The following is a 25,200-nucleotide window of genomic DNA, read 5'->3' as shown; positions in this document are numbered from 1 at the left end:
CCAAGACTGACCCCAGGCCTTGGAGCAGGGTCCCTGTGTTAATTTTCTGATTTTACTCTCCACAAGGTACTAGATGCCAGGTCCCTGCCATCAGACAGACTTTGCTGTATCAACAAGTCTCCCTCTGACTATCCAGGGCCCGCCCTGTATTTGTGGAGGCTCACACCTCCGCCCAGGTAATGGATGGGCTCTCAGGGGACCTGGTTTCAAATCCTGATTCCGCTAATAACTTGGCTCTGTGGACTTTGACAAAACCTCCTAGGAAATCCCCAGAGGTTTTGTAACATGGAGTAGGTACCGGGGTTGGACCTCAGTGCCTTTCAATGTATGTATGACCTCTGGACCTCTGAGATAGGAATCACACACACACACACAACCCATAGCCAGTTAACCTGCCATTGGGAGCACCACCCCAGGCCCAGCCAATGGGATCTGGGGGCGGGGGCTGGGAACCTGCACTCTAAACAGCCTTCTGGGTGATTCCCACGTGTGGGAAGCCTGGGACCCCCTGGCTTCGTCGTCTCTGAGGACCCTTCCACTCCATATTCTGGGATCTTGGAGACCAGGCCCTTGCCTAAGGCAGGCTGGGATTTGGAAAGTGATGATTTGCTGGGGTCTCATCTTCTCCCCTCTCAGCTCCACCAGGCCCTAGAGCAAGAAGCACTAATTTCCTTAACCTTCTGATTGGCTGGGAATGGTATTTCTTTTTTGGGGGGGGAGTGGCACATAGATGGAAGACTTCCTGCCAAATTTAGGAACTCCTGGCCGCAATTGGAGGTGGGGCACTTATGTCCCCTCCCATGTGTCACCTAGGGTGGAGAGAGATGCTGTGGGACTCAAGGGAGAACTGCGGGTTTTAAGGGTCCCAGACAGAGCTAGACATGGTGGCTCCAATTCTGACATTCTGGGACCCCGGAGAGCCCCACCCCAATCCCTTTCCGGGGGCCCTTAGTTTCTCTCCTTAGAGGATGTGGCTCAGGACCCCAACTTGTGGTAGAAATGCCGACGGTCAAACACAGTCCAGGAAAGCCCCTGCCCCCCAAGATGGTAAAAGAGAAGTGAGGATGTCTCCAATCCGACGTTTAAATGTCTCCCCATAGCCCTCCCTGCGCTGGGGACCCCACCAAGAGGGCCGGGTACCCAGACTCCAGAGTCAGAGCGGGAACGTGATTCAAGAGGGAAACTGAGGCTCAGAGAAGGGCAGCCCCGGTCCTAGGTCCCCCGGTAGAAGAAAAGCCTGTGTCTCCCTCCGCGCGCCCCTCCGCGCTTCTTCAGATTCTAGGACGCGCAGGGAGACTGTCTACCGAGAGTCTGGCCACACCGCGTCCCCGCTCTGCGTGCTCCTTCTGTGCCCCAATCTCTCTGCAGACGCGGCCGCTCCCACCGGCTCTCCCCGCCGCCTCCCCTGGGCCCCGGTGCTCTGGGCAAAGCAGCCCAGCTCCGGGTTCGCCGCTCCCAGTCCCTGCGTGGAATCCATCCAGGGATGCTGGAAACGAGGAGTTTCTAGGGTGTGCACTCTGCGCATTGCCTTCCTCCTCCTCCCAGCCTTGCTGTGTGATCTCAGGCAAGTAGCTACCACTCTCTGAACCTCTGTTCCCAGCCCCACTACAGGGGCTGCTAAGGGGATTTTGTTTACCTTCCGCTGTTCCCTGGACTCCCGCGCGCTGCCAGTGGCTTCTCCCTCCCGCCAGGTCTGAGGCTGCAGCGAGCAAGAGAACTTGGGGCGAGCAGTCGCCTGGCCACCCCACCTCCACCCACTGTGGCTGCCCTTTTTCTCTTTCACTTTCTCTCTGCACCAAGGGGCTTGGGCCAACCCAAGCTGGGGAGTAAGCAGGCACCCGAGCCGCCCCCTGCTGCGCCCGCCACGTGCTTTCTCAGAAGCGCCTAGGCCACCGCCCCACTCCCTGGAGCGGCTAATCAGCTCCTAAAAATGGCCAGTGCCCAGCTTTGGAGGAGGCAGCCTGCCCGTAGGCATATGATATACAAGCCCTGGTTTGCAGCGAGCTCATCCACACCCCTGTCTGGCCCTCAATTTCCCTCCACCTCAGCCCCACCTTGAAGCTGGCAAACCACCCCTGCAGGGCACAGGGGTTTGCTCGCTGAGCCATTCATTCCTGGGAAGCCGGATGCCCTTGGGAGGAAGAGAAAATTCCTCAAGGAACTTTCCTGGCTGGAAATTCAGCCCTGGCAACCCTGAATTCCCATCACCACATACCTCCTGGCCGCTTTCCTCCCACCCTTCCTCTTCCAGAGGTCCTGGACCCCTGCTCCATCCACCCTGAGACCTTGGGGAGGTCGCCTCCCTTCCCAGGCTTGGATTTCCTCATCTGGTATTGAGGAAGGGGTGGGTCAAGGTGACTTCTGACCTCTCTTTCCCCCTGGAAAACTCCCCCAACAAGCTCTGGCTGCAACCAACAGAGCTGGCAAACTTGTCATCAATCTGCAGGTTCAGAGGAAGTCTCACATTTGAGCAGCGTCTGAGAAGAGGAGTCCTGCAGTCTCAACCACACTAATAACGGGCTCCTATGTGTGTCTTCAGATCCTACAATGCACCAGGCACTGTGCTAGACCCTTTGATTCCTCACCTTTGTCTTGTAATAAGAGTTTCCCCCTATTCCCATTTAACAGCCCAGGAAAACAGACTCAGAGTAGGTTGGGGACTTGTTCAGTGTCACTTCACAGCCAGGCAACAGTGCAGCTGCGATTCAAACCTGCCGTGCTGCCTTCAGAGCTGGTACCAGATGTCTGTGCTATGCTGTCTCTCATCATCTGTCCCCTGTCCCCCATTTTTTCCCCAAAACACCGTTTGGAAACTGGGGAGAGGGCAGCATTGGTCCAGGTGACTGTATTGCCCACCAGCTGGGGCTCAACATCTAGACCAAGGGGCTGACTCTGGCTTTGGTTTCCCTGCTTCCCGGGGATGGGGTGGATCTGGCAGGGGTTCCACCCTTCAAGGGCGCGCCCCTCAGTGTTTACCTGTCAGAGAGAGGACCTTGTGGTTGGCCTAGCCAGGTCGTGAATGCTGAGAGCTAACGACACGCCCACTGAAAGTCAGCTCTTTAGTACCCTTCAGGCTGATAAAGCCCTCTTACATTCCAGGCATCTGGGCAGACCGAATGTCCCTCAGTGGAAGGAAATGGCAAACCACCTCACTTCTTCCAAAAGCCCCAGCAGGACAAAGACCCCTCTCGCCACCCTCACACCCCAGTTCAGAGCAATGTCTCTGATAATTTGGGACGGTGGGACGAGCTGAGACCTCACCCTAAATCAAGAAGCGTTCTCAGCCCCAGCGTCCCCCACCCGCCTTTTTACCTTGTGGCTCTGGCAGGTAGGACCCGGCGGGGCGTGTAGCCAGGCAACGCATGGTGTGAGAAACAGAGTGAGGCAGCAGCTCCCGGACTCTGGCAGCCCCTCCTGTTGCCCTCAGCCCGCCCAACGATGCCTTCAGATGCCCAGCTCAGAATCAGGCAGCCTCATCTCTGACCAGTCTCCCTACAGAAGTCTGGAGCCCGCCAAGAACTAAGTAAACATGCAAAGGAAGCCAGTAAGGGACCAGCAGAAAATTCTCACCCTACCAGGTGGTCTGAGCTGTCAGATTTTTCGCATCTAGACATGCTCTAATTTGCCCATGCTCCCTTAAACACAGACTTGCGCCTGATGTTAATTTCAGTTCCTTGTTGCGGACCAAATCCGGTGACCGACTTCAGAAGGTTAGGAGTTGTCTATTGGAGGGTCTTCAACACGCTGACATTCTGAAATAACGGCGACCACAGTGGAGCCACGCTGGTGCCAGCTGCCAATATCTGCCATCCTCTGCAGGATGGGGCCGCAGTCAGAGCCCCACAAATGCCTCAAGACAAGCTGAACTAGCTTCCAGCAAACTCCTGAGATTCCACTCCCATCCACCATCCCACCCCCACACCAAATTGCCCTGAATTTCCCTGGAGAACACGAGTGGTCCATTCATCATTTTTATTCTAAGAACATTGGACTAAAACATAAATTACACATAAAAAAGTCTTACCCCCCAAATGTGGTATCCTTATAGCTGCATGGTTTGGGGGTACTGCGTAGATGTGGCGGAGAGACTGTCAGTCTCACGCAGGGAGAAAGTTAGCGCCTTTTTAACTCTCTGCCCAGGCTGCTGGAAAGCTTGAGAAGAAAGTCTCAGTCTGGGGCTAAGGAGTTTTTAACACCTCTTCTAATGCATGATCAACCCATTTCACAGAGAGCAGCCCCCAGCCTCAAGCCTTCGGTAGACATCAGTGTCTGGCTAGAACGGAATAACATTATTGTGCTCTCCTGTTTCATAGTTACCTTCTATGTGTGGCATTCTTTTTCATTTATGGTGGACATAAACTTTCCTTGGGAAATAAAGGTGAATACAAAATGTGAGTAGTTTGGGAAAAAAAAAAAACTGTCGAGCCAAGGATAGTGTAGGTGGTGAAAAGAAATCATGAGGGTGGTACCGAAATGAATGACGATTGGGAAACAATGACTTCAGCGCCTCAAGCATTTTTACAGAAAGAACACTGGATTGGGAGTCTGAAGCGCTATGGTCTAGCCCCCGTGGTTATTAGCGGATGGGTGACCTTGGACCCCTCACTTCCTTTGTGTGGGCCTCAGTTTCTCCATGTGTGAAATGGGGATAATGATGCTTATATTTGTATGGTGATTATTTTTGAAGCAGTTGCTGCTGTCAGAAGTCCCAGGGGGGTAAGTGGGCACACAAATAAGAAAGCTGAGAGTCAATTTGAAACAGTCTTGCTTAGTTAGGCTAACAAAATAGACATGATGAATATGAGAAGTCCCAAGATGTCTCATCTTCCTCTGACCTGATGTGCCCGGAGAGAGGCACACCTGGCCATTCAGTGAGGCCAACTTCCTGTCCTCAGAGGGAGCCAGCTCTGATGGCCATGGCCAAGGCAGCTCTGAATCAGCTTCGTGGCAGGGCCGAGCTTGGAATGAGAGTCCCCTGGGCCTGGGGTGCACCTGCTTGGATGCTCTCATCTCTCACCTGGACCACAGCAGCAGTCTGCTACCTGGTCTCTCCATGTCCTCCTTCACCTGCCCCCGCCCCAGACCCACACTCCACAAGACCTAAATCTGGTCATGCCGGCGTCAACACAGGTTTCTGAGCAGGGTGACCACGTGCTAGCCGGTGTTTTAAATGATGGTAGAGGCCGTAAATCGGCACCAAGAGGGCCTCGTATATGGAGACCAGGGAGGAGTGCCATGGTGCCCTGCCAGGAGCCGATGGGGGTCTGAATTCCAGCAGAGGCAGTGGAGGTGAGGAGAGGGGTTGCTGAGTTGGAGTGACAGGCCCCCAGGACTGAGTGGGCAGGACTAAGAGGGAGCAGAGGGGTTCAGCCAACCCCAGGGTTTCTTCCTATTAAAGCATCCTGCGTGCTTGCTGATGCTCCTCTTCAAAACCCCCCTAGAGGTGGTGACCATTCTCCAGAGCCCAGGATAAAGCCAGTTCCCTTCTGACTGAGGGCCCCTCTCAGTGCTGTGGAGGCAAGCCTTGCCCTGGGCACCCACATTTCTTTGTCTCAAGTCAGGATCCAGCATGACAAAGCTACAGTCAGAAGCATTGTTAAAGTTACCAGTCTGGGGTCCCCTGCCAAGTACCAGGGAGAGGAGATGGGGGAACTTGGTCTTACAGGTAGGATTCCTGAAAGCTTGCCACCCCTTGCTGCAGCTGGGCCCTACCTATGTACTTCTGCTCAAGCAGGGTCCCCCACCCTCCCCCCAACCCCAGGACCACCCTCCTGCCTCCTCCCATCGGGCTGTAGTTTAGCCATCCTTCAAGGCCCAAGTTCCCACCTTCATCACCTTTCCAGCTTACAACAACCTCCTGCCCTACTCATTTTTAGCAAACTTGCTGCCACGGATTTGGCAATACATCGTGAACTTCCTATTTCATGAGTATACCCCCTGCTGCCTCTGATTAGGTCACAACGTCCTTAATGTCTGTCTTACTGTGTTTGATTTTCTTATTTAAAAGACACAGGACTCCAAGATTGGTTGAGCGAATGCATGGCGTTTGGATTTGAATGATCAAGGCAGATAAGTTCCAAATGGATGGAGAGTCCTCCCTTACTAGGTTTTAAGTGTCTTTTCTTATGTTTGTTTGTGACCCCCCCCCCCCCCCGCTCATTTCTGGCAGGTGCTAAGTAAATGCTTAAGGCGGAGAGAAGAAAGGAGGTGAGAAAGAAAGGAAAAGAGATCGGTGGAGAGGTGGGTGAATAGAAAGAAAAAAACTGGTATGTAGGCAAATTAGGCAGGTAGGAAGGTGTATGAGAATGTAGGCCTGTCCGTGGGCAAAGGTACAAGTGGATTAGTAGGTAGGAAAGCAGGTAAATAAGCTGATACATAAATATACAGGCAGTCAGATAAATGAAAGATTGATAAATTGATAAGTAGATAGAAGTAGATAGTAGATGTAAGTTGTTGAATTGATAAGTAGATATTAGTAGGTGGTTAAGTAGACCAGGTAGTTTGAGGGTAGGCAGGTAGGTGGATGGGCAGGTAGGTGGAGAGACCAATAAATGGTAAGTAAGAACACAGGTGAGCTGTTCAAGGTAACAACAAAGAACAGAAACAGTCCCTGGTTGAGTCAGGTGCCAGACTTGGAGCCAAGCTGAGTACAGAACAGGCCACTGGTCAGCCTGGGAAAACCCATGTGGACGTGCCAACTTCCGGTGCAGGTGCTTCTACTTCTGCGGCTCCTGGGAGTGAAAGTGAAGTAGGTCTGACTAGCTGGGAAGCTACTCAAGGTGAAAAAACAAGTGGTCCTTGCCAACACATCTCCTTCCAGGAGTCCACGGAGGCTCCCTGATCAGGGATCAGAGCAGGAACAGGTTTTGGGAAAGGAAGGTGTCAGAGGAAGGGAGGGCGCGGCCTCCATCCCCTCTGAGTCCTGGCTCTGGTGACTCTCATCCTAAGAACCAAATGGGGAAGGAAGCGGGAGGAGGAGCTTAGCAGCCTGGGGTGTGTCCCTCCCTTTCCAATAAATCAGGCAACATCCTAGAAGGAGCCTTTGTTCTGTGGTTCCTAGAACGGAGTCTTCATGGGCAAAAGTACCACATCGTGAAGACATAGAGCGACAAACCAGCAAAGGAAAGCCGAAGAAAACAATAATATATAAAACCATAGCAGGGGCGTCCTACAGCCTCCGAGAAAGCTCACCCCAAAAGCACCGCTGTGCCTCCCCATTCACAAACCAGAGGTCGGCTGGGTCTGACCTTGCCTCCAGTCATCCTTCTGTGCCCCTTGGGTCTGTGGTTACCCCAAATGCCACCCTCGAGGCTGACGAGTCAGAACGAGCTTTCCTCTTGCCAGAAATGCATGTGCCTTATTTTGGATGATGTCACTGAATTCTCAGAATAGCCACTCTGGATGCTAGTATCACCTCCATTTTACGGATGTGGAAACTGAGGCCCAGAAGGGTCCCAGGAAGGGCTCACTGTCATAGCCTTTGGAATCAGGGAGTCACAGCTGGCATGGAGGCCACAGCCCATGTGCTTAACTAATGTGCCAACTTGAGGGTGGGGGGCACCTTGGCCCATTTCTCAGATGCACACAGCACCAAGCACTCAGCACTGGAGTAGCTGTCTAGATATGACATGAGGCCCCCAATGAGACTGCAGACTCAAACCCCTGGTTTATCTTCCCCCTGTCCAATATTCCTGGAGTTATCTGTCTAATGCCAAGAACCGCCTTGGATAGTTTACCAGCTTCCATCTCATTTAACCCTCACTATAACCCTGGGAGGTTTATATCATCACTCCCATTTTAGAGATGAAGAAACCGAGGGTCAGAGTGGTTCAGGCGTGTGGCCAAGGTTACACAGTTTGTAAGCAGCAGCAGAGCATGGCCTCAGAACCAGAGCTGTCCAGCTTCCAGCCTGGTTCTTTTTCCATCACTGCCATCCAATATCTCTCTTCTCTGGCCTCTGATTGTCCTCCAGGTGTTGTCAGCCACTGTCAGCCAAAGACTGCCTGAGTGTTTGCTTTGATTCCCCAGTCAGGCTGCTGAGTTCTGTCAGGACTATTGGGACTCCCCAGAGCTTGCCTGGGGGCTGGATGTACATGTGCTGCTCTGTGCAGTAGAGTCAATCCCCAAGGTCACGTCCCCAGAAGTGGGCTTCCTACACAATTGCAACTGAAGCATTATAATATCTAAAGGTGACTTCTGAATCATCAGGCTGGTTTCAGTTTGAAGGTGGTCAGCCTGTTTTGGGTAGACTTACAGTATCCCTTTAGGTTATGCAGAAGAGGCAACCAAGCAGAAAGTGCAGCGAGAGATCCAGTCTCATGAGATCCAATATCTCATAGCCCCCCACTCCCAGGCCATGAGCGAGGCAGATCACTTTACTTCCCTGTGCCTCAGTGTACTTACCTGTAAAGTGAGAGTAACGGGACTACACGAGCCACCCACGCACCCACCCACCCACCTATCACCCATCCACCTAAGCATCTACCCACCTATCCATCACCCATCCACCTATTCACCACCCATCAACCATTCACCTATCCACCGACCCCCCTATCCACTCACCACCCACCCATCCATCCATCCATCCATCCATCCATCTACCATCCCTCAGTCTAATATTTAACAAACACATATCGCACACCTATCCTTTGCCAGGCCCTGCGTTAAGCGTTTGGGAGGCATCCGTGATGAAAGCATGGATCCCTGTCCACAGGGAGCTTATTTTACGGTGAGGGAGTCAGACAAGAAACAACAAACATAGGGAATTCCCTGGCAGTCTAGTGGTTAGGACTCCGCAGTCTCACTGCTTAGGGCCCCGGGTTCAATCCCTGGTCGGGAACTAAGGTCCCACAAGCCTCGTGGTGCAGCCAAAAACAAACAAACAAACAACAAATGTAATACAAAAGTAAAGTATATAGAAGGTGAATGTGTCAGTGGGGGAAGGGGGCACTGCTCACAGGGTGAAGGGGGAGTTGCAATTCTAAATGGAATGATCAGGGTAGGCATCCCTGAGAAGGTTACATTTGAGCAAAGATCTGAAGGATTCAAGGCTGTTGGCCAAGAGGATATCTGGAGAAAAGAGTGTTCCAGATGGAGGGAATGGCATGTGCAGAGGTCCTGTGACAGAGAGCGTGCCTGGCCTGTCCCAGGGACAGTGAGGGTGCCAGCACGTATGGAGAAGATGAGAAGGCAGGAGTACAGGATGGGCGCAGAGCAGTGATGAAAGCCAGATCGTGAAGGGCCTTGTGGGGATCGTCCAGATTTAGCTTTCCTCTGAGTGACACGGGAAGTTGGTGCAGGGTTTAGAGCAGCGGAGGGTGAAGATCATGATAGGGTTGTGGAGAGAGTGACAGAAACTTCACACACTGATTTCCTTTTCTGAAACCCTGTTGAAACTAAAGTCGGTGCCCTTTATTTACAAACCCCACAATTCTCTTCCCCAGTTCCCCTTCTCCCCCTCTGAAGGCTGCTTCTTCTCCCTGCCCCAAAGCAGCACACCTGCCCGTACTCCTTACAGTTGAGTCTTTCATGCCTGGGGGGAGCTGGCCTGGAAGAGGGGGAGGTAAGCAACGGGGAAAGGAAGTGATTTATCCTTCCTTGTCTCCCAGCCTCTGAAGCCCACACCGCCCTGAGCCCAGTTCCCTTTCTAGAGTCACGTGGGATCAGAAATAAAAATATTACGTCCCCAGGGAGGAAATGGAGTTTAATAACAGGAACCAGCCCTCGCAGAGAGAGGAGGGCAGGGCAGAGGTGTTGGGTAGCCTGCGGTGTGAAGGAGCCTGCAGTTAGCAGGGGGCGAGTCAAGGAGAGAGGAACGCTTTGACAGCCCCGGAAGCTGGCATCTGCACCCCCATCAAGACCGCATAGGTTGTTTGCGTCGTCTTCCATTTCTTTTCATCAGTGTCTTACAGTTTTCGGAGTATAGGTTTTTGCCTCCTTAGGTAGGTTTATTCCTAGGTATTTTATTCTTTTTGATGCGATGGTAAATGGGATTGTTTCTTTAATTTCTCTTTCTGATCTTTCGTTGTTAGTGTATAGAAATGCAATAGATTTCTGTGTACTAATTTTGTAACCTGCAACTTTACCGAATTCATTGATGAGCTCTGGTGGTTTTCTGGTAGCATCTTTAGGACTGACATGTACACACTGCTATATTTAAAACAGATAACCAACAAGGACCTACTGTATAGCACAGAGATCTCTGCTCAATATTATGTAACAACCTAAATGGGAAAAGAATTTGAAAAAGAATAGATACATGTATATGTATAACTGAACCACTTTGCTGTGCACCTGAAACTAACACAACATTGTTAATCAACTATACTCCAATATAAAATAAAAAGTTAAAAGAAAAAAAAAAGACCACAGAGGCCACTTGCACTCCCATTAAGAAGTCAGGGAGGGCTTCCCTGGTGGTGCAGTGGTTGAGAATCTGCCTGCCAATGCAGGGGACATGGGTTCGAGCCCTGGTCTGGGAAGATCCCATATGCCGCAGAGCAACTGGGCCCGTGAGCCACAACTACTGAGCCTGCGCGTCTGGAGCGTGTGCTCCGCAACAGGAGAGGCCGCGATAGTGAGAGGCCCGCGCACCGCAATGAAGAGTGGCCCCCGCTTGCCACAACTGGAGAAAGCCCTCGCACAGAAACGAAGACCCAACACAGCCATAAATAAATAAATAAATTAAAAAAAAAAAAAAAAAAAGAAGTCAGGGAGGTCGTTCAGCTGGTAAAGATGCCCCAGCCCCCCAGGGGTCTGTTAGGAGGGGGAGAGTAAAAGATGTGTCCGAGGAACAGATAGAGACCATCTGAGTGAGTTCAGCCAGGAGGACAGCCAACCCCATGTAAACTTGTATCTTGGCAGAAGAGTTGGAGAAATATCTACACTGCCCTGGTGCCCATGGCAAAATCATCAAGGGGCTTTTTTACCCCTCAAGGTCAGATTGAGGCTAAAAGCTTGTCTGCCTTCAAATCCAGCCTCCACCACTTCCCACCTCGGGACTGGGGTTGGTCACTTCTGGGTAGCCTCTGTTTCTTCTTTCTGCATAAAATACGGTTGGAGATCATCAAAGCGTTTAGGGTGGATATGAGAACTACCTGCTGGCTTAGGCTGTGCCTGGTGCACAGTAAATACTCAATAAATGTGAATCATTGTGATTATCTTGTTTCAAGTTACTCCAGAACCATGAAAGGACCAGGAAGAACTAGAGTTTATGACACCAGCTCATAAAACTGGGAAAGCACTGATTTACGTAGAGGAGACTGAAAGACGTGTGTCTTTAGGAAAACTGTTGTTTGCATTGAAGTGAGACCCTCTTTGGAACTGGGAAGGAAGACCTAAAATGTTTGGGGAGCCAAGAGTGCGAGCAGAAACGGTATGGTATAGGCTTGTTCTCCTGATTTAAGATGCATTAATTGCCATCAGTACTTTTTAAAAATAAGACACTCTCTCCCTCCAGTCTGGTTCCTCGTCTGTCTCTCTCTCTCTTTCCCCCACCATCTCCCTCTTTCTCTTCCTCCTTCCATCTCTCTCTTCTTTCCTCCCATCCTCCCTCCCTTCTTCCCTCCTTCTCGCCATCTCCATTTCTGTCTCTTTCTCTCCTGTCTCTCCCTCCCTTTCTCTCTCTCCCTGTCTGTCTTTCAGTTTCTGTCTCTCTCCATGACCCAGATGCACACACACACATGTGCACACATACACACACACACACAAGTACATACACATGCAAGCATATGCCCACACATACGTGCACTGGCACATACACGCACGTGCACTATTGCACGCACGCACACATGCGCGCGCACACACAAACAAGTACATACACATGCAAGCATGTGCCCACACATACGTGCACCTGCACACACACACACACGTGCACTCTTGCACTCACGCACACGTGTGCGCACACACACAAACAAGTACATACACATGCAAGCATGTGCCCACACATACGTGCACCTGCACACACACACACGTGCACTCTTGCACTCACACACACGTGTACGCACACACACAAACAAGTACATACACATGCAAGCATGTGCCCACACATACGTGCACCTGCACATACACGCAGGTGCACTCTTGCACGCATGCACACACATGCGCGCACACACACGGCAATCTCTGCTCCCCAGCTCTTTGGCCCTTCCTCTCTGTGGCAACCTGTTTTTCCACACACTGATTGTGCCTGCATCCGTCTTCCCCACTTGCAGGCAATAGCCGATTTGTCCATCTGTGCCCCTCACCAGTGCCTTGCATTGTGCCTAAGGTATCAAGGCGGCTCGGAGAGTGACCCAAGTGGGCATCTGGCTGCGTGGACAGTTTACTCTTAAGTAGAGTGGGAAGCACACTGTTTCTCCAGTGCCCTCAGCATCACAGCCTGAGCTCTCGAAGCACTTGCCGCTCCCGCCAGCTCAACCAGAGACCTTGATTCCTGTCCAAGGCTGCCTTTCCAACTTGGGACCCGGATGATCGCATTTTCAGAGAGTAGAGGGAAAATCCCTGGGCTGCCTACAGCCAGGCGTTGCTCCATGAGAAAAGGGGATGGCACTTACCCCCAGGGTCCTTGTAGCCGGAGTCCCTCTCGGCTGCCGGGGCCTGCAGCCCGCTCCAGATCCATCCCAAGGGGGCCAGGTCTGGGTCTCCTTTCTCCATCAGGGTCAAGGAGATCTTCCTGGCCAGAGCCTCACCGTCAGGCTCATGGAGCAGGGCATAGTGGTACTCCCTGGAGAGAAGATCCTCTGCCAGCAGGTTGTCCAGAAGCGCCTGCACTTGGCTCGGCCGATGGCTGGAGAGCAGCATCCGGACCTGACTCAGGATGGTCTGGAAGTGATTCATGGTAGCTCTCGGATGCAGGGCAGCTGCCCGAGACAGCGCCTGGGATCTCTGCTCACCCAGCCTGCAGCATCCAAAACGTGAAGTGAGAAACAGGATGAGGGAACCTCTGCAGTTTATTGCAGTTTATTCCTGCTTAGGAGGATTTCCTCATTTGCGTGTTAGGCTGGGGTTGCCTGATGAATTAATGGAAGTGGGTTCTGGGGCTGATTTAGACCCCATAGATGTTCGCTGGTACCACTCATGCGCATGTACCAGAGAAGCTCACAGCTTTGTGGACTCCTTTAGATCCAATCCAGTGTTTATTATACTAAGAGGAAGGGGGCTTGCCTCTTTGAGGACCTATAAGGTGATAGGCCTTTTTAGGTGTTGTATCATAACAAGAAGGCATTGGGGCGTAGAGGTTAAGCAGTTGGGTTTGGAGCCAATCTGTCTGTGTTCAAATCCCAGATTACTTGATATTGGGCACGTTACTTAGCCTCTTCTTGCCCCCATTTCTCCATCTGAAAAGCTGTAGGGATAATAATAGTACTTACCTCTTAGAGTTGTAGGGAAGATTAAATAAGATAATGCATGTAGAGTACCTAGCACATTATCTACAACTTGTTAATAGTTCAATACAACTGAGTTCAATAAATATGAGCCATTATTGTTATTGATTAATCATGCAAACAGCTGTGTCACCTTGGGCTCAACCTCACTAAACTTCAGACTCTTCCTCTGAAAAATCTCTCAATAAAAGTAATTCAATCTCATCAAGTTGTCCTGAGGATTATAAGAGATAATGCCTTTAAAGGGCTTAGTACTGGCCGTAAGAAGCACTTCATGAACATTGACTACATACTAATATTATCCCCATTTACTAACACACAAAACAGAGGCTTTACATAGGAGCCAGTCTGTTGTAGGATTCTACCCTGAAAAACCCAACCCCACCTTTTCTTTAAAATCATAGTTGATTGCTCTTCCAGAAACACACTGTGACCTGGTTTCCTTTCCTGGCCTCAGCTTTACCATCTCTCAAAATGGGACCATTTGCATTGTTCATTTCAATGAGACAAACAGGGATTTCCACTTCCAGTATGGGTGAAAGCTCCTATCTGACTAACTCTACCATAAATGACAACTAAAAACTCTGGTGGGGCAGGGGAGAGGTTATAAAAAATGACTACCTGAAGGCCCTGGGGAGTGACCAGAGCAGGCAGACCCTGGAAGGGAGTCCATATGTGGAAGATAAGAATATCACTGGTGAATTCCCAGCTCATTAGCTTAGCTCAAAGAGGTCTCAATTAGTGCTGTGCAGGGCAACTAAAATTCTGTAAAAAATGAAAAGTTTTACTGCCCTGAATAACCAGAGGACAGAATTTGGGATAACAATCATTGCTGGAAAGTGGGAGTAGAAATTCCAGGAAGGAGAAAGACAGAGAGAAGTTGCTCCAAATTCTGTGTATAAACTGCCCAAGTATCTGGCTGACCTCTGAACCTTGAATTCATGGCTCATTCATGTTCTTGCTCATTCATGCATTCATGGGCAGACTCCAAACAACTAACTAAGGCTAAAGGAGCTGGGCTGAGACTTGAGCTGCAACCTACTATGGGGGTGGGGTGGGGGTAGGAGACTATGCACTTGATTCCAGCCAAGATATGAGCCTGCCAAAACAACAACAGCAACAAAATTAACCCTATTCTGATTATAACATAATCCAGAGTGTTTACAATATATCATTCATGATGGGCAGTGCACATCCAAAATTACCTGACTATATAGAGATAGGAAATAGGGACCCACTCTCAAGAGAAAAGAACAATCAATGGAAATTGACCTCAAGATGACCCAGATGTTGAAATTAGCAGGCAAGGATTTTTTTAAAGCAGTGACTCTAACCATGAATGAAAAAGACATAAAGGATGTCAAGGAAAATATGCTCATGAAAATAAAAAGATAGGAACTTTCAGCAGAAAAACAGAAAATATTAAAAATTACCAAATGGAAACTATAAAAGTGAAAATTACAATATATGAAAATTTAAAAGTAATTGAATGGGATTAACAGCAAAATGGCGATGACAAAAGAAACTTTAAGATGCAGCAATAGAAATTACTTGATCTGAAGAACAGAGAGAATAAGATTGAAAAAAATGAGCTTCAAGGATATGTGGGACAATGTCAAAAGGTCAAACTTATACATATTTAGAGTCACAGAAGGAGAAGAGAGAGAATGGGGAGAAAAAAGATGAGAAAAAAGATTTGAAGAGAATGGGGAGAAAAAAGATGAGAAAAAAGATTTGAAGAAATAAACTTCTCAGATTTGGTGAAATGAAAACCATGAAACTCAGCAGGACAAATACAAGGGAATCCACACCTAGACACATCATAATCAAACTGCTGAAAGCCACAGATAAGGAGAAACTCATGAAAGCAGCCAGATCAAAAGAACACATTACATTCAGTAGGGCACGTGAATAATCACCGACTTCTCATTAGAAATCATGGAGGCCAGAAGACAGTGGAACAGTATCCTGGAAAAACTGAGAAGAAAAAAAATGTCAACAGAGATTTCGAAATACAGTGAAAACATCCCTCCAGAATGCAGGAAAAATAGATATTTTCAGATTTTAAAAACTAAAAGAATGTGTTGCAACAGACCTGCACTATAAGAAATGCTAAAATAAGTTCTTTAGGTGGAAGGAAAATGATATCAGTTAGAAACTCAGCTCTACAGGACGGATTGAGGAGCATCAGAAATAGTAATCTCTGGGTAAGTATAAAAGATTGCTTTTTTTCCTCTTAATTTATTAAAAAACATAACTGCTTAAAGCAAAAGGTAGGGTACTATCTTGTGATTTTAAATATATGTAGATATAATACATATGAAGTCTATACCATAAAGGATGGTATAGCATACAGGGTGATTATTGGACCCATATGATAGCAAGGTTTCTATATATCAAGTGGTACAATATTACCTCTACGTAGGCTGGGAGAATGGAAGGTGTATATTAAAAGCCCTTGGACAACCACTAAAACATCATGCAAAAAGGTATAGCTAAGCAGCAATTTGAAATTAATACAGAAGTTTAAATGAGATGGATTCAACTCTTGGCTTGAATAAGCAGTCCAACAAGATCATGACATTATAAATTTTATGTATAAAGGCAGAAGGTAGAGAAGTAGAAGATAAAATTCTAAAGCTTTTCTCACCTAATAAAGTACTTGTACTTTCAAGCAAACAGAGATGTAGATGTAAATATTATCCTCCTGGCAACAAATTATCAATTAAGACAATCAAAATTGCACACTTTTTAGGCATTAAAGTCATAATTCTCACGGCAAATCACTAATTTTGAAGGCTGGGTATCTTGTACTTCTTTGTGCAAATAATACTTTTAAGAATAGTTTTACAATCACAAAACAAAGTTTTACATCTTTACACAGGTCTTCCCCCATGACAAAAGAATGAGGTAGATACCTGTGCAAATGTTCTCAGTTTCATCAGAACTAACTTTGTGATGCAGAAAAGTGTCTGCTTTACCGCAGCTAGAGAGGAAGAGGAAATTTTTACCCCTACTTCCCCTTTCTTTCTGAGATTTCTTTCCCCAGCAGTTGGAAGACCACACAGTTTCTTGGACAAGGTGGTAATGCCCATCAATTATCCCTGAGAGAAAAAGAGGAGATTTGAGAGCTTAAAACTTATTAGTTAGGAAAGAAGGGGGCCAAAAGAGAATTTTAACAGAAGGAATAGATGGCATCTTCAGCCATGGTTGTGGAGAAGATGGCAAGTGGGTCAGTTGCTGAGAGGAATAAGGAAACCGTGTTCTAAAGTACCTCACCTCTGAGGCACTTGAGAGAGAGGACCAGGCCTGAGAATCCATCCCCAAGCATCCAACGTGGGAATAAGAACAAGGCCATGAGTCTCCATCAAACATCCCAAGGTGGGGATGAGAACCAGGCCATGAGAATCCAACCCCAAGCATCCAAGGTGGGGGTGAGAACCAGGCCATGAGAATCCATCCCCGAGCATCCAAGGTGGTGATGAGAACCAGGGCATGAGAATCCATCCCCGAGCATCCAAGGTGGGGATGAGAACCAGGGCATGAGAATCCATCCCCGAGCATCCAAGGTGGGGATGAGAACCAGGGCATGAGAATCCATCCCCGAGCATCCAAGGTGGGGATGAGAACCAGGGCATGAGAATCCATCCCCGAGCATCCAAGGTGGAGATGATGGATAATGAAACAGCAAACATTGGGTGCACAGAACCAGGGACTAGGGTAGCTTTTCCTAGCCATTTCCAAGGCTACCTTCCTCTTTCCTATCAATCCAGTGCACTACCAGTTCACATGCTTAGTCAGGAAAATCTGAAAGCCAGCTTCTACTTGGTCACTGACTCACTGTGCCACCACAGGCAGTACATTTCCTCTCTCTGGCCCACTATTTCATCGCATGTGAAATAGTAGGTCAGATTACATGATTCCTAGAATTTCTTTCAGTTCTGAGATGCTGCTGTTACCTTGCTGCAGAACCACTGGTCCCAGAGCTCCACAGTATTCCCTTGTGATTAGTCATGAGCGCAGCATTTCCTCTGTCTACAGTGATTCAAATCTCCCTGTAAGACTTTTTTCTTATAATCTCATGCAATGTGTGCTATTATTTACCTGATATTTTACTTTAATCTGGATTATTTCTTTAATATATCATAAAAAGAAATTTCATATTCCTATCACAGTTGGAAAGTCATATCACTTGCCCAAGAATAGTGATAAACGGATGGAAAGTAAAATGATGTTTATATTCTTCTGCTTGTTGAGGTTTCTGATCCTGAGGTCCAATGTCTCTTTGTGACAAAGGGTGGTTAGCAAGTGTTACAGAGGGGTTAAAGGTAGACCAGCACCTAGCTGAAACGGTCTGCATCAGAAAACTAGTAAAAAATTTAAAAGCTACCACTAAGGATGTAGAAAAACAAGAACTCTCCTACTCGGCTGGAGAGCACTTAGAATAGTGTGATCATCTAGGGTAACCCTTTGGCAATACCTAGTGAAATGGGAGAAGTACATACCCAGTATTTCCACTCCTCACCATATAACCCAGGAAAATTCTTAACACATGTGCAAGACACACCAAGCGGCATTATTTGTGATGGCAAAAAATAAGAGATAACAATCAACATAGAATAGAGATGAATGTCTTTTATAAGCATTCTGGAACACATGCGGATTTAATGAATTGCACATAATGGACCCAATCAGAGTGAAGGAATTTAATGGCTGTTAAAAATGGAGTCAGTCAAATCAATTACACTTTGAGATATAGTGCAAGTTTTAAAGGGTTAATGGTTACATCTTTACAATTTCATATCCTTCTGTTTCATGATAGTATGGTGTTACACACAAAGGTGAATCCAAAAGCCGCTAAATCCATGAGGGTGTTATATTTCTAAGAAGAGAACCTTAAAACAGGTTACCAAGGGCTCTGAATTCTGATATAGGCATTCCAGAATCTTCTCACGAGCTCAGCTGATAGTATAATCTCTACCCCTTTTGTGGCATTGGTCATTCATGATTGCCTACCTGTAATTCCTTCCAGAATCATCACAGGTTATATGTCAAGAAGGCTATCTGACTGTACTTCCACGAAAAACTGATAATTTTAAAGAAAAGTGCTGTTCATCTTTATGTGTATTGAAGGATAATGTCTTTAAATGGTTTCTGTTTGACAATCCCACAGTGGCAAAATGACCACATTAAACTTGCCTCGTGGAAGGCAGCTATTTGGAGTATAGCCAAGAGGTTGGAGAGTCTGAGTTCCATTCCCAATTCTGGTTGTATTTTAGGTTTTTTAAGATTATATGATTATTGTTACAAAGTTGGATGCCTTTTATGCTAATAGCAAATTTCTACATATTGTGTCTAAGGCTTAAGAATGTCTGTCTCATCTGTTAATAGAAGATGCATGGAGTCTAGAAGCATAGGGTCTAGAAAGGAGAAGACCAAGGGTCAAGAAAGCAAGAGTTGGGACTTCCCTGGTGGTCCAGTGGTTAAGACTTCACCTTCCAATGCAGGGAGTGTGGGTTTGATCCCTGGTTAAGGAGCTAAGATCCCACATGCCTCGCAGCCAAAAAACCAAAAACATAAAACAGAAGCAGTATTGTAACAAATTCAATAAAAAAAACAATGAAAAAAAGAAAAAAAAAAAGAATGTCTATCTCAGAGAGAAAGGCATTATAAAATTTATGAACAGCGACAAATACACTGTGCATATGTATAATTTCATCCTTGAGTGACTTGATTAGGTCTGTCCTGTGTGATGTAACCGAGCGTAGAGTCAATTAGTCCTTATGATGTTCTGTGTGGCTGAAGACTTGGGAGACATGAAAATGATACGTGAAGCAAGGTTTTATGATTATAGAAACAAAGCTATTGGATTTTATTATTAAAAGTTGAAACTTAACGTGTATAAACGAAAACCAATGAAAGAAGGTAGTCATTTCATTGACCCATAAAAAATCACCCTAAGAACCTAGAAACAACCTAAATATGTTTCCAAAGTAGACTGGATAAACAAGTTGCAATATAGTGCTACATATACACTAATATGTATAAAATAGATAACTAATAAGAACCTGCTGTATAAAAAAAATAAATAAAAATATATATTGCTACAATGGAATCTCACACAGTAGTTAAAATACATGAACCAGGGCTGCATACGTTAACATGCCAAGCTCAACAACATAACAAGTGTAAAACCAATTGCAGTCTGCAAAGTACTGTCTAGGGATGGGGTACATACAAGGGGTGGATGTGCATGAAAATGATCAACTGTCAATTCAGGAGACTGGTTATTTCTAGAACGAAGAGGCGTGGCCATGAGAGGGAGGAAGGGGGACAGCATCACGGAGGGATTCAAGGGGACTTAGATAAAGCTTTAATGTTCTATTTCATTAGCAGAATTGCGATTACATACCTATTCCTATTCTTATTCGTTATAACTTCTTTTGTGTCTAAAATATCCAATTAGGCTGAGGCATATGACATTGCTGATATTTGTCTGCTTTAATCTACAAAACAGCCGCATCATATGGTGTGACCAGTATAATGATGATGGCGATGATGACGAAGAATTGAAAGGTAACTCTCTTGCCATGGGATTCACTGTCATTTAAAGCCTATAGGTGAACCCCTCCTCTCCTGTTATCTGGTTACCAGCAGGGTGGTACAGGAGCCACACTTGGGAAACTGATTTAGTGAATGTTGTCATGGTTTTGTCATAAATCGAGACCTGTGGTCTGGCCTTGGGGATGAGAAACTTGTGGTCTGAGACTAGAAGTGGTGAAAGAGAGGGTGCTCTAGGGTCTGCAGAGAGGAGGCAGTGCAGCTGGGTCACAGGCAAGAATGCCCAGGCCCTAGGCTCAGGGCTCAGGTCGTCCTTGAGGTCACCTGCCTGCTGAGTGAGAGGCAATTGCCTTCTTACTATTTCCTGCTCCTCTGACTTGGAGATAGATGATGATAATGATGATGTATTAAAATATTCAGATACCATATCTTGAGTGAAAGTAGTGGGGAGCTAGACACTTTCTGTATATGGTCTCATCATCACCAAAGGCGCCGCAAGGTGTGCATAATCATCTCATCTTACAGATGAGGCTCAGAGACGTGAAGTCGCAGAACCCAGCAGGAACCTGAGGAAGAATCCCGGCTGGGGGCTTGCAAAAGGAAGAGAGGTCCTGGCTGCTTCCTCCTGAGATGCCAGGAGAGCAGCTTCCTGCGTCCACAGGTCCTGTAAGCATGGCAGGACTGGGCCCTGTGGCTGCCGCGTGTCTGCCCACAGACCAGGACAATGAGCCACTACGTCGCAGCCTGAGTCACCTTAACCACCACTCACGGATGTGGACGGTTGCTTTTGCTTCTTGGGTTTTCTCCTGGTTTGTGACTGCAGTGGTAGTGGGGAGAGTGGGTGGGGACTGACATGTAGTTTACAGGATGATGTCATGACCTGCCTAGGCTCATGGGGGCCAGAGTTGGAGTCAGGGGACCTGGGCCCAGTGGGGTGCTGGAGTCGGCTTCACCATCTCCCCCTCCACCACCGCCAGTAATCACCACCACCATTTCCTTCTCCAGCATCACTACCCTCATCTCCCTTCATCTCCTACCTCCATCGTTCCCACCACTACTTCCATGATCACAAGCACCACCATCTCTACCACCTCCATCATCACCACTACCACTGATACCACCTCTATCATCTCTATCATCTCCACCACTTCTACTACATCTATCATTTTCACCACCACCATCGCCTTCCCCATCATCACCAGTACCATCTGCCCCTCCACTTCCATTACTGCCACCATCATTTCCCTCTCCACCACCCCCATCATCCCCGCCATTACTTCCACGATCACCACCACCTCCACCACCTTCATCATCTTCTTCCCACCACCTCTATCTTTTCCACCATCCCCACCACCACTTTCACCACTTTTCACCGCCATCGTTCATGATCACCATCACCTCCACCAGCTCCAAACCTCCGTCATGATAAGCACTCTTCCTACCACAACATTATTACCGCCTCTGGCACCATGCATCATCTTCAACTCAGAAACTTGTACACCAGCTTATAAGGTGAGTTTTCTTATTATCACCATTGTACAAGGAAACTTGAAGAAGATTCAAAAGCAGGCCCTTGTGATTCCTCTTGATATTCTTAACAAGGGGGTATTGGGACCATTTGTTAACATGGAATTTGACCCAATGTGGAAATGCTATCTCTTTCTCTCAGTGGGTCAGTTCTGGGGATGCAGAGAAGATCAAACTGTTTTCTATAAGTTCTCTAGACTTATGAAAGGAATTTGGGTATCACAGGGACCTGAGACTCAGAGACATTGTGTCCTGCTCAAGGTCATATAACCAGTAACTGCCAGGATTTAATCAGAGGGTGTCTGCTGTCAAAGCCTTCAGGATCACAAACTTAACCACTGCCTTAGTCATGGAGCTGGGGTGATGTGAGTCCTTCGTAAACTATCGAGGTTTTGGTAGCCCTGGAGATGTGCCACTTGGCTCTCCTCAAGAGAGAACCTGCCACAGAGTGTGCAGTCAGCTGACAGCTTCCAGCCCTGGATGCCTCGGGACTCTGCCTCTGCTTGTAGGTTCATGCTAGGTGTTTCCCAGGAAGTCTGTGGCCAATGACTGAACATGGCAGTGATACAAGGCCATTTCTGGGCAGTGTGGGGCTCTTCTATGGGCATCCTAAGTACCCAGGCTCCCTGTTGACCTGTCTGAGCCTTCTCAGAGCTGCACCACATCTGAAGCTCTTTCTACATAATCCTCCTCTCTTTTCAAACATGTCAGATCTGCTCGCCTAGTCCTGTTCTCTCTCCCCTTTATCTTTTGGAGGCAATATCCCCTAACAGTCTCTTGAATTCCAACTCTGTCTTGGTGTCTGCTTCCTGGAGGACCTCAAATGACACAAGGGTAGAAGTTTGTACCATCATAGCAGAGGGAATTGTTTTCCATCTTTAAGATATGACTTTAGACACTCATACTCCTTAGCCTGTGGAATGAGTGTGTACTAACGTAACCGTTTCCTGTAGCAAGTATAAAATTAATATAAATCTACTGCAGTGTCATAAAACTGCACTGATGTACATCTGGCCCATGTTAACTGAAAGGAAGCCGGGGAGTGTGTGGGAATGGCTGGCTTTGTTGTTAGTATAGGTGGATTTGAATCCCTATTCTACCAGATACAAGTTTGAAGATGCCCTTTTACTTCTCTGTGCCTTACTGCCTTAATTTCCTCATGTTTGAAATGGTGTTAATCATCCCAGCCGTCCAGGGAGGTTTTGAGGACATAATTCTTTATTTAAGTTATCAGAAAACATGTATACATGTCCTGACACATAGTAGGCATCCAACAAATTATTTCATTTACTGAGTGCCTAACCCAAGTGTGGTACTATATTTACCAGGCATTGGGAATATAGCAGTGAACAAAAAAGACCAAAATTCCTATTCTCATGGAAATTAGTCTTATCGGTTAAAGCTAAATCTGAAATATCTTGAATATCTGAACAGCTGTTGAAACCAAGTAAGATAAGCCTCTCCTTTGAGAAGGGAAAAACTTGAGAGCAGAACTAGAATTGTTACATCTTCTTGTTGAATTGAACTTGTTATCATTATGCGATGACTCTCTTGACCTCTGATAATGCTTTTACCTTAAAGTCTATTTGTCTTATACTAATATAGTGACACTAACTTTATTTTAATTATATTTATCTGGCATATCTTTTTCCCATATCATTTGACTTTTTATCTTATTTATTTATTTATTTGGCCACACTGCATGGCTTTCGGGATCTTAGTTCCCCAACCAGGGATTGAACCCGGGCCATAGCAGTGTAAGCGCCGAGTCCTAACCACTGGACCGCCAGGGAACTCCTCATTTACTTTTAATCTCTCTAGAGCTCTTAAACTTTAAATATACCTCTTATACATAATATATCCATTCTAAAAATCATTGTCTTTTGACTAGAGAGTTTGATCCATTGACATTTCTACTCATGGTGCTGTACTTCTTTTCCTCTGTGTGGGATTTTTTTACCTGTGAGCTATTCGTTTCTTTAGAAATTTATTGTAGGTGTTGTTTGAGTTCTGTTGTAAAGTTAAGTTCCATTAGTGAGTAGTCAGCTTCACTTCTGCTAACCCCTGGGGACCCTACTTTCAACTTGTGACATCTTTAAATTACATATTTGCTTGAGGGTTTTTTTTTAAAATTTTTTATTTACTACTTACGTAGCATGAATTCAGGTCACAAGCCTGAGTAAAGACCCCCTTGTGATGACAGATTCTCAGGTGAGATTTTTTTTCTCCTACACTCACCCCCATGATTGAGACAGGCAGGTTTTGTAGCTATCTCTTCTGTCTGGCAGGGTATGTTTCTCACACATCCTTACAGAGAGGGTGTAATCCTCTGGGGTTCTGCTCTATTACGGGATCTACTGTTAAATTCTCAGTTGGGGGTTCCCTAGACTGTGTCCTGCCCTTATACCTACTGCATCCTTTAAAGGTGAAGCTCAGATTATCCAGAGTTTGAAAGAAACCCTCAGGAAAGAACTGGCTTTGATGGATGCTCACCACCCAGTATCCCTGACTTTATGTCTCTGGGGACTCCGTGGATTCCTTACCTTTGTGCTAGATCAGCAAAGTGTTTAAAAGATGCATTCAAGTATTTTATGCAGCATTTTAGTTGTTTCAGTGGGTGGAGTATTAGGGTCCTAATCCTCCATAGAGCTAGAATTAGGAGTCTCTCTATTACTTCTAATATAAATGACTTCAGGATGTGTGAAATTTCCTAGAATTTTGTTCTTAGTCCTCTCCCTTCTTGAACAAACTATGTTTTTTTTTCGGACTATAAAAGTCTGGCATAACTTCTAGTGGTTGAGATAGCTACCATAGTTTCTCTAGTTCTTTATGGAACTATTTATGACAAACTTGCATTAAATAAAAACATTCCTGACACAAAGATAAAAATTCCTAACTATGATAGGGCATCTCATCTTTCTACGCACGCTCAAAGCCAAACCTACTGACTCTGAACTCAAAATCTGCTCCTTTTTCTTTGTTTCCTGAGTCAGTGAATGACGTTCCCTCTCCCCGGGCAGCCAGGTCAGGGACCTGAAGTACATCTTCCGCCTGAACCACATCCTTCCCCTTCCTGCAATTTGTTCCTGGGTCATTTGATTATATGGCCAATGTATATCTGGAGTTTCTAATCCACCTTCATCTCTACCCAGCCTAAATTATAATCCTTAATATAATCTTCCCCATCATGTCTCATCTAGCCTCCAATGTGGTCCTTATCTAATAGCAGAATATCTGACAGTTAATCTTCCTGAAAATCCTATGAGGTGTGTACTGTTACTATTCCCATTATACAGATGAAGAAGCTGAGGCTTGTAAAGGTTAAGGGAGTGTCCCAGGTCTAGTCAGTGGTGGAGCCTGACGCCACACAGTGGTCTAATCTAGAGCCTATATCGTAGCCACCACTCTCTAAATGTGTTTTCCTGGTCCAGTGGTTAGGACTCCGTGCTTTCACTGCTGAGGACCAGGTTCAATCCCTGGTCGGGGGAACTAAGATCCCACAAGCCCTGCGGCACGGCCAAAAAAAAAAAAAATTTGTTTTCCTACCTTCACCCTCACCTCCTCTAATTCACAGCCGCAGCAGCTAGGGGAATCTTTCTAAACTGCAACACTGATCATGTCGTGCCTCAGCTCAAAACCCTCTGCTCAAAACCCTTTATCCCCACTGCCTTGGGATAAAGCATCAGCTCTTCAATGAGGTCTCATGTGCACAGCCTCTGTGCTTTCA

The 25,200-nt window shown here is 46.8% G+C and overlaps 1 protein-coding gene across 9 annotated transcripts in view; it reads right to left on the bottom strand.

Moving 5' to 3' along the window:
- CIITA (class II major histocompatibility complex transactivator) overlaps positions 1-18,759 on the bottom strand; it is a 57,079-nt gene extending 38,320 nt beyond the window's left edge. For 7 of the 9 annotated variants that reach the window (XM_082359755.1, XM_082359749.1, XM_082359750.1 and 4 more), the window contains exon 1: positions 3,313-10,702. In XM_082359755.1, coding sequence (XP_082215881.1) covers positions 3,313-3,364 — 52 coding nt within the window. In that variant the 5' untranslated portion in view covers positions 3,365-10,702. Of the gene's footprint in view, positions 1-1,636; positions 1,696-3,312; positions 10,703-12,550 lie in introns of those variants that run through there. The other 2 variants (XM_082359757.1, XM_082359754.1) reach the window with 2 other exon arrangements.
- Positions 18,760-25,200: the final 6,441 nt, after the last annotated feature.

This window comes from Balaenoptera borealis, assembly GCF_965194805.1.
Source record: "Balaenoptera borealis genome assembly, chromosome: 16".
Taxonomy (NCBI): domain Eukaryota; kingdom Metazoa; phylum Chordata; class Mammalia; order Artiodactyla; family Balaenopteridae; genus Balaenoptera; species Balaenoptera borealis.
The sequence above is the reverse complement of the archived record's forward strand: the minus strand, read 5'-3'. Positions and strand labels throughout refer to the sequence as shown.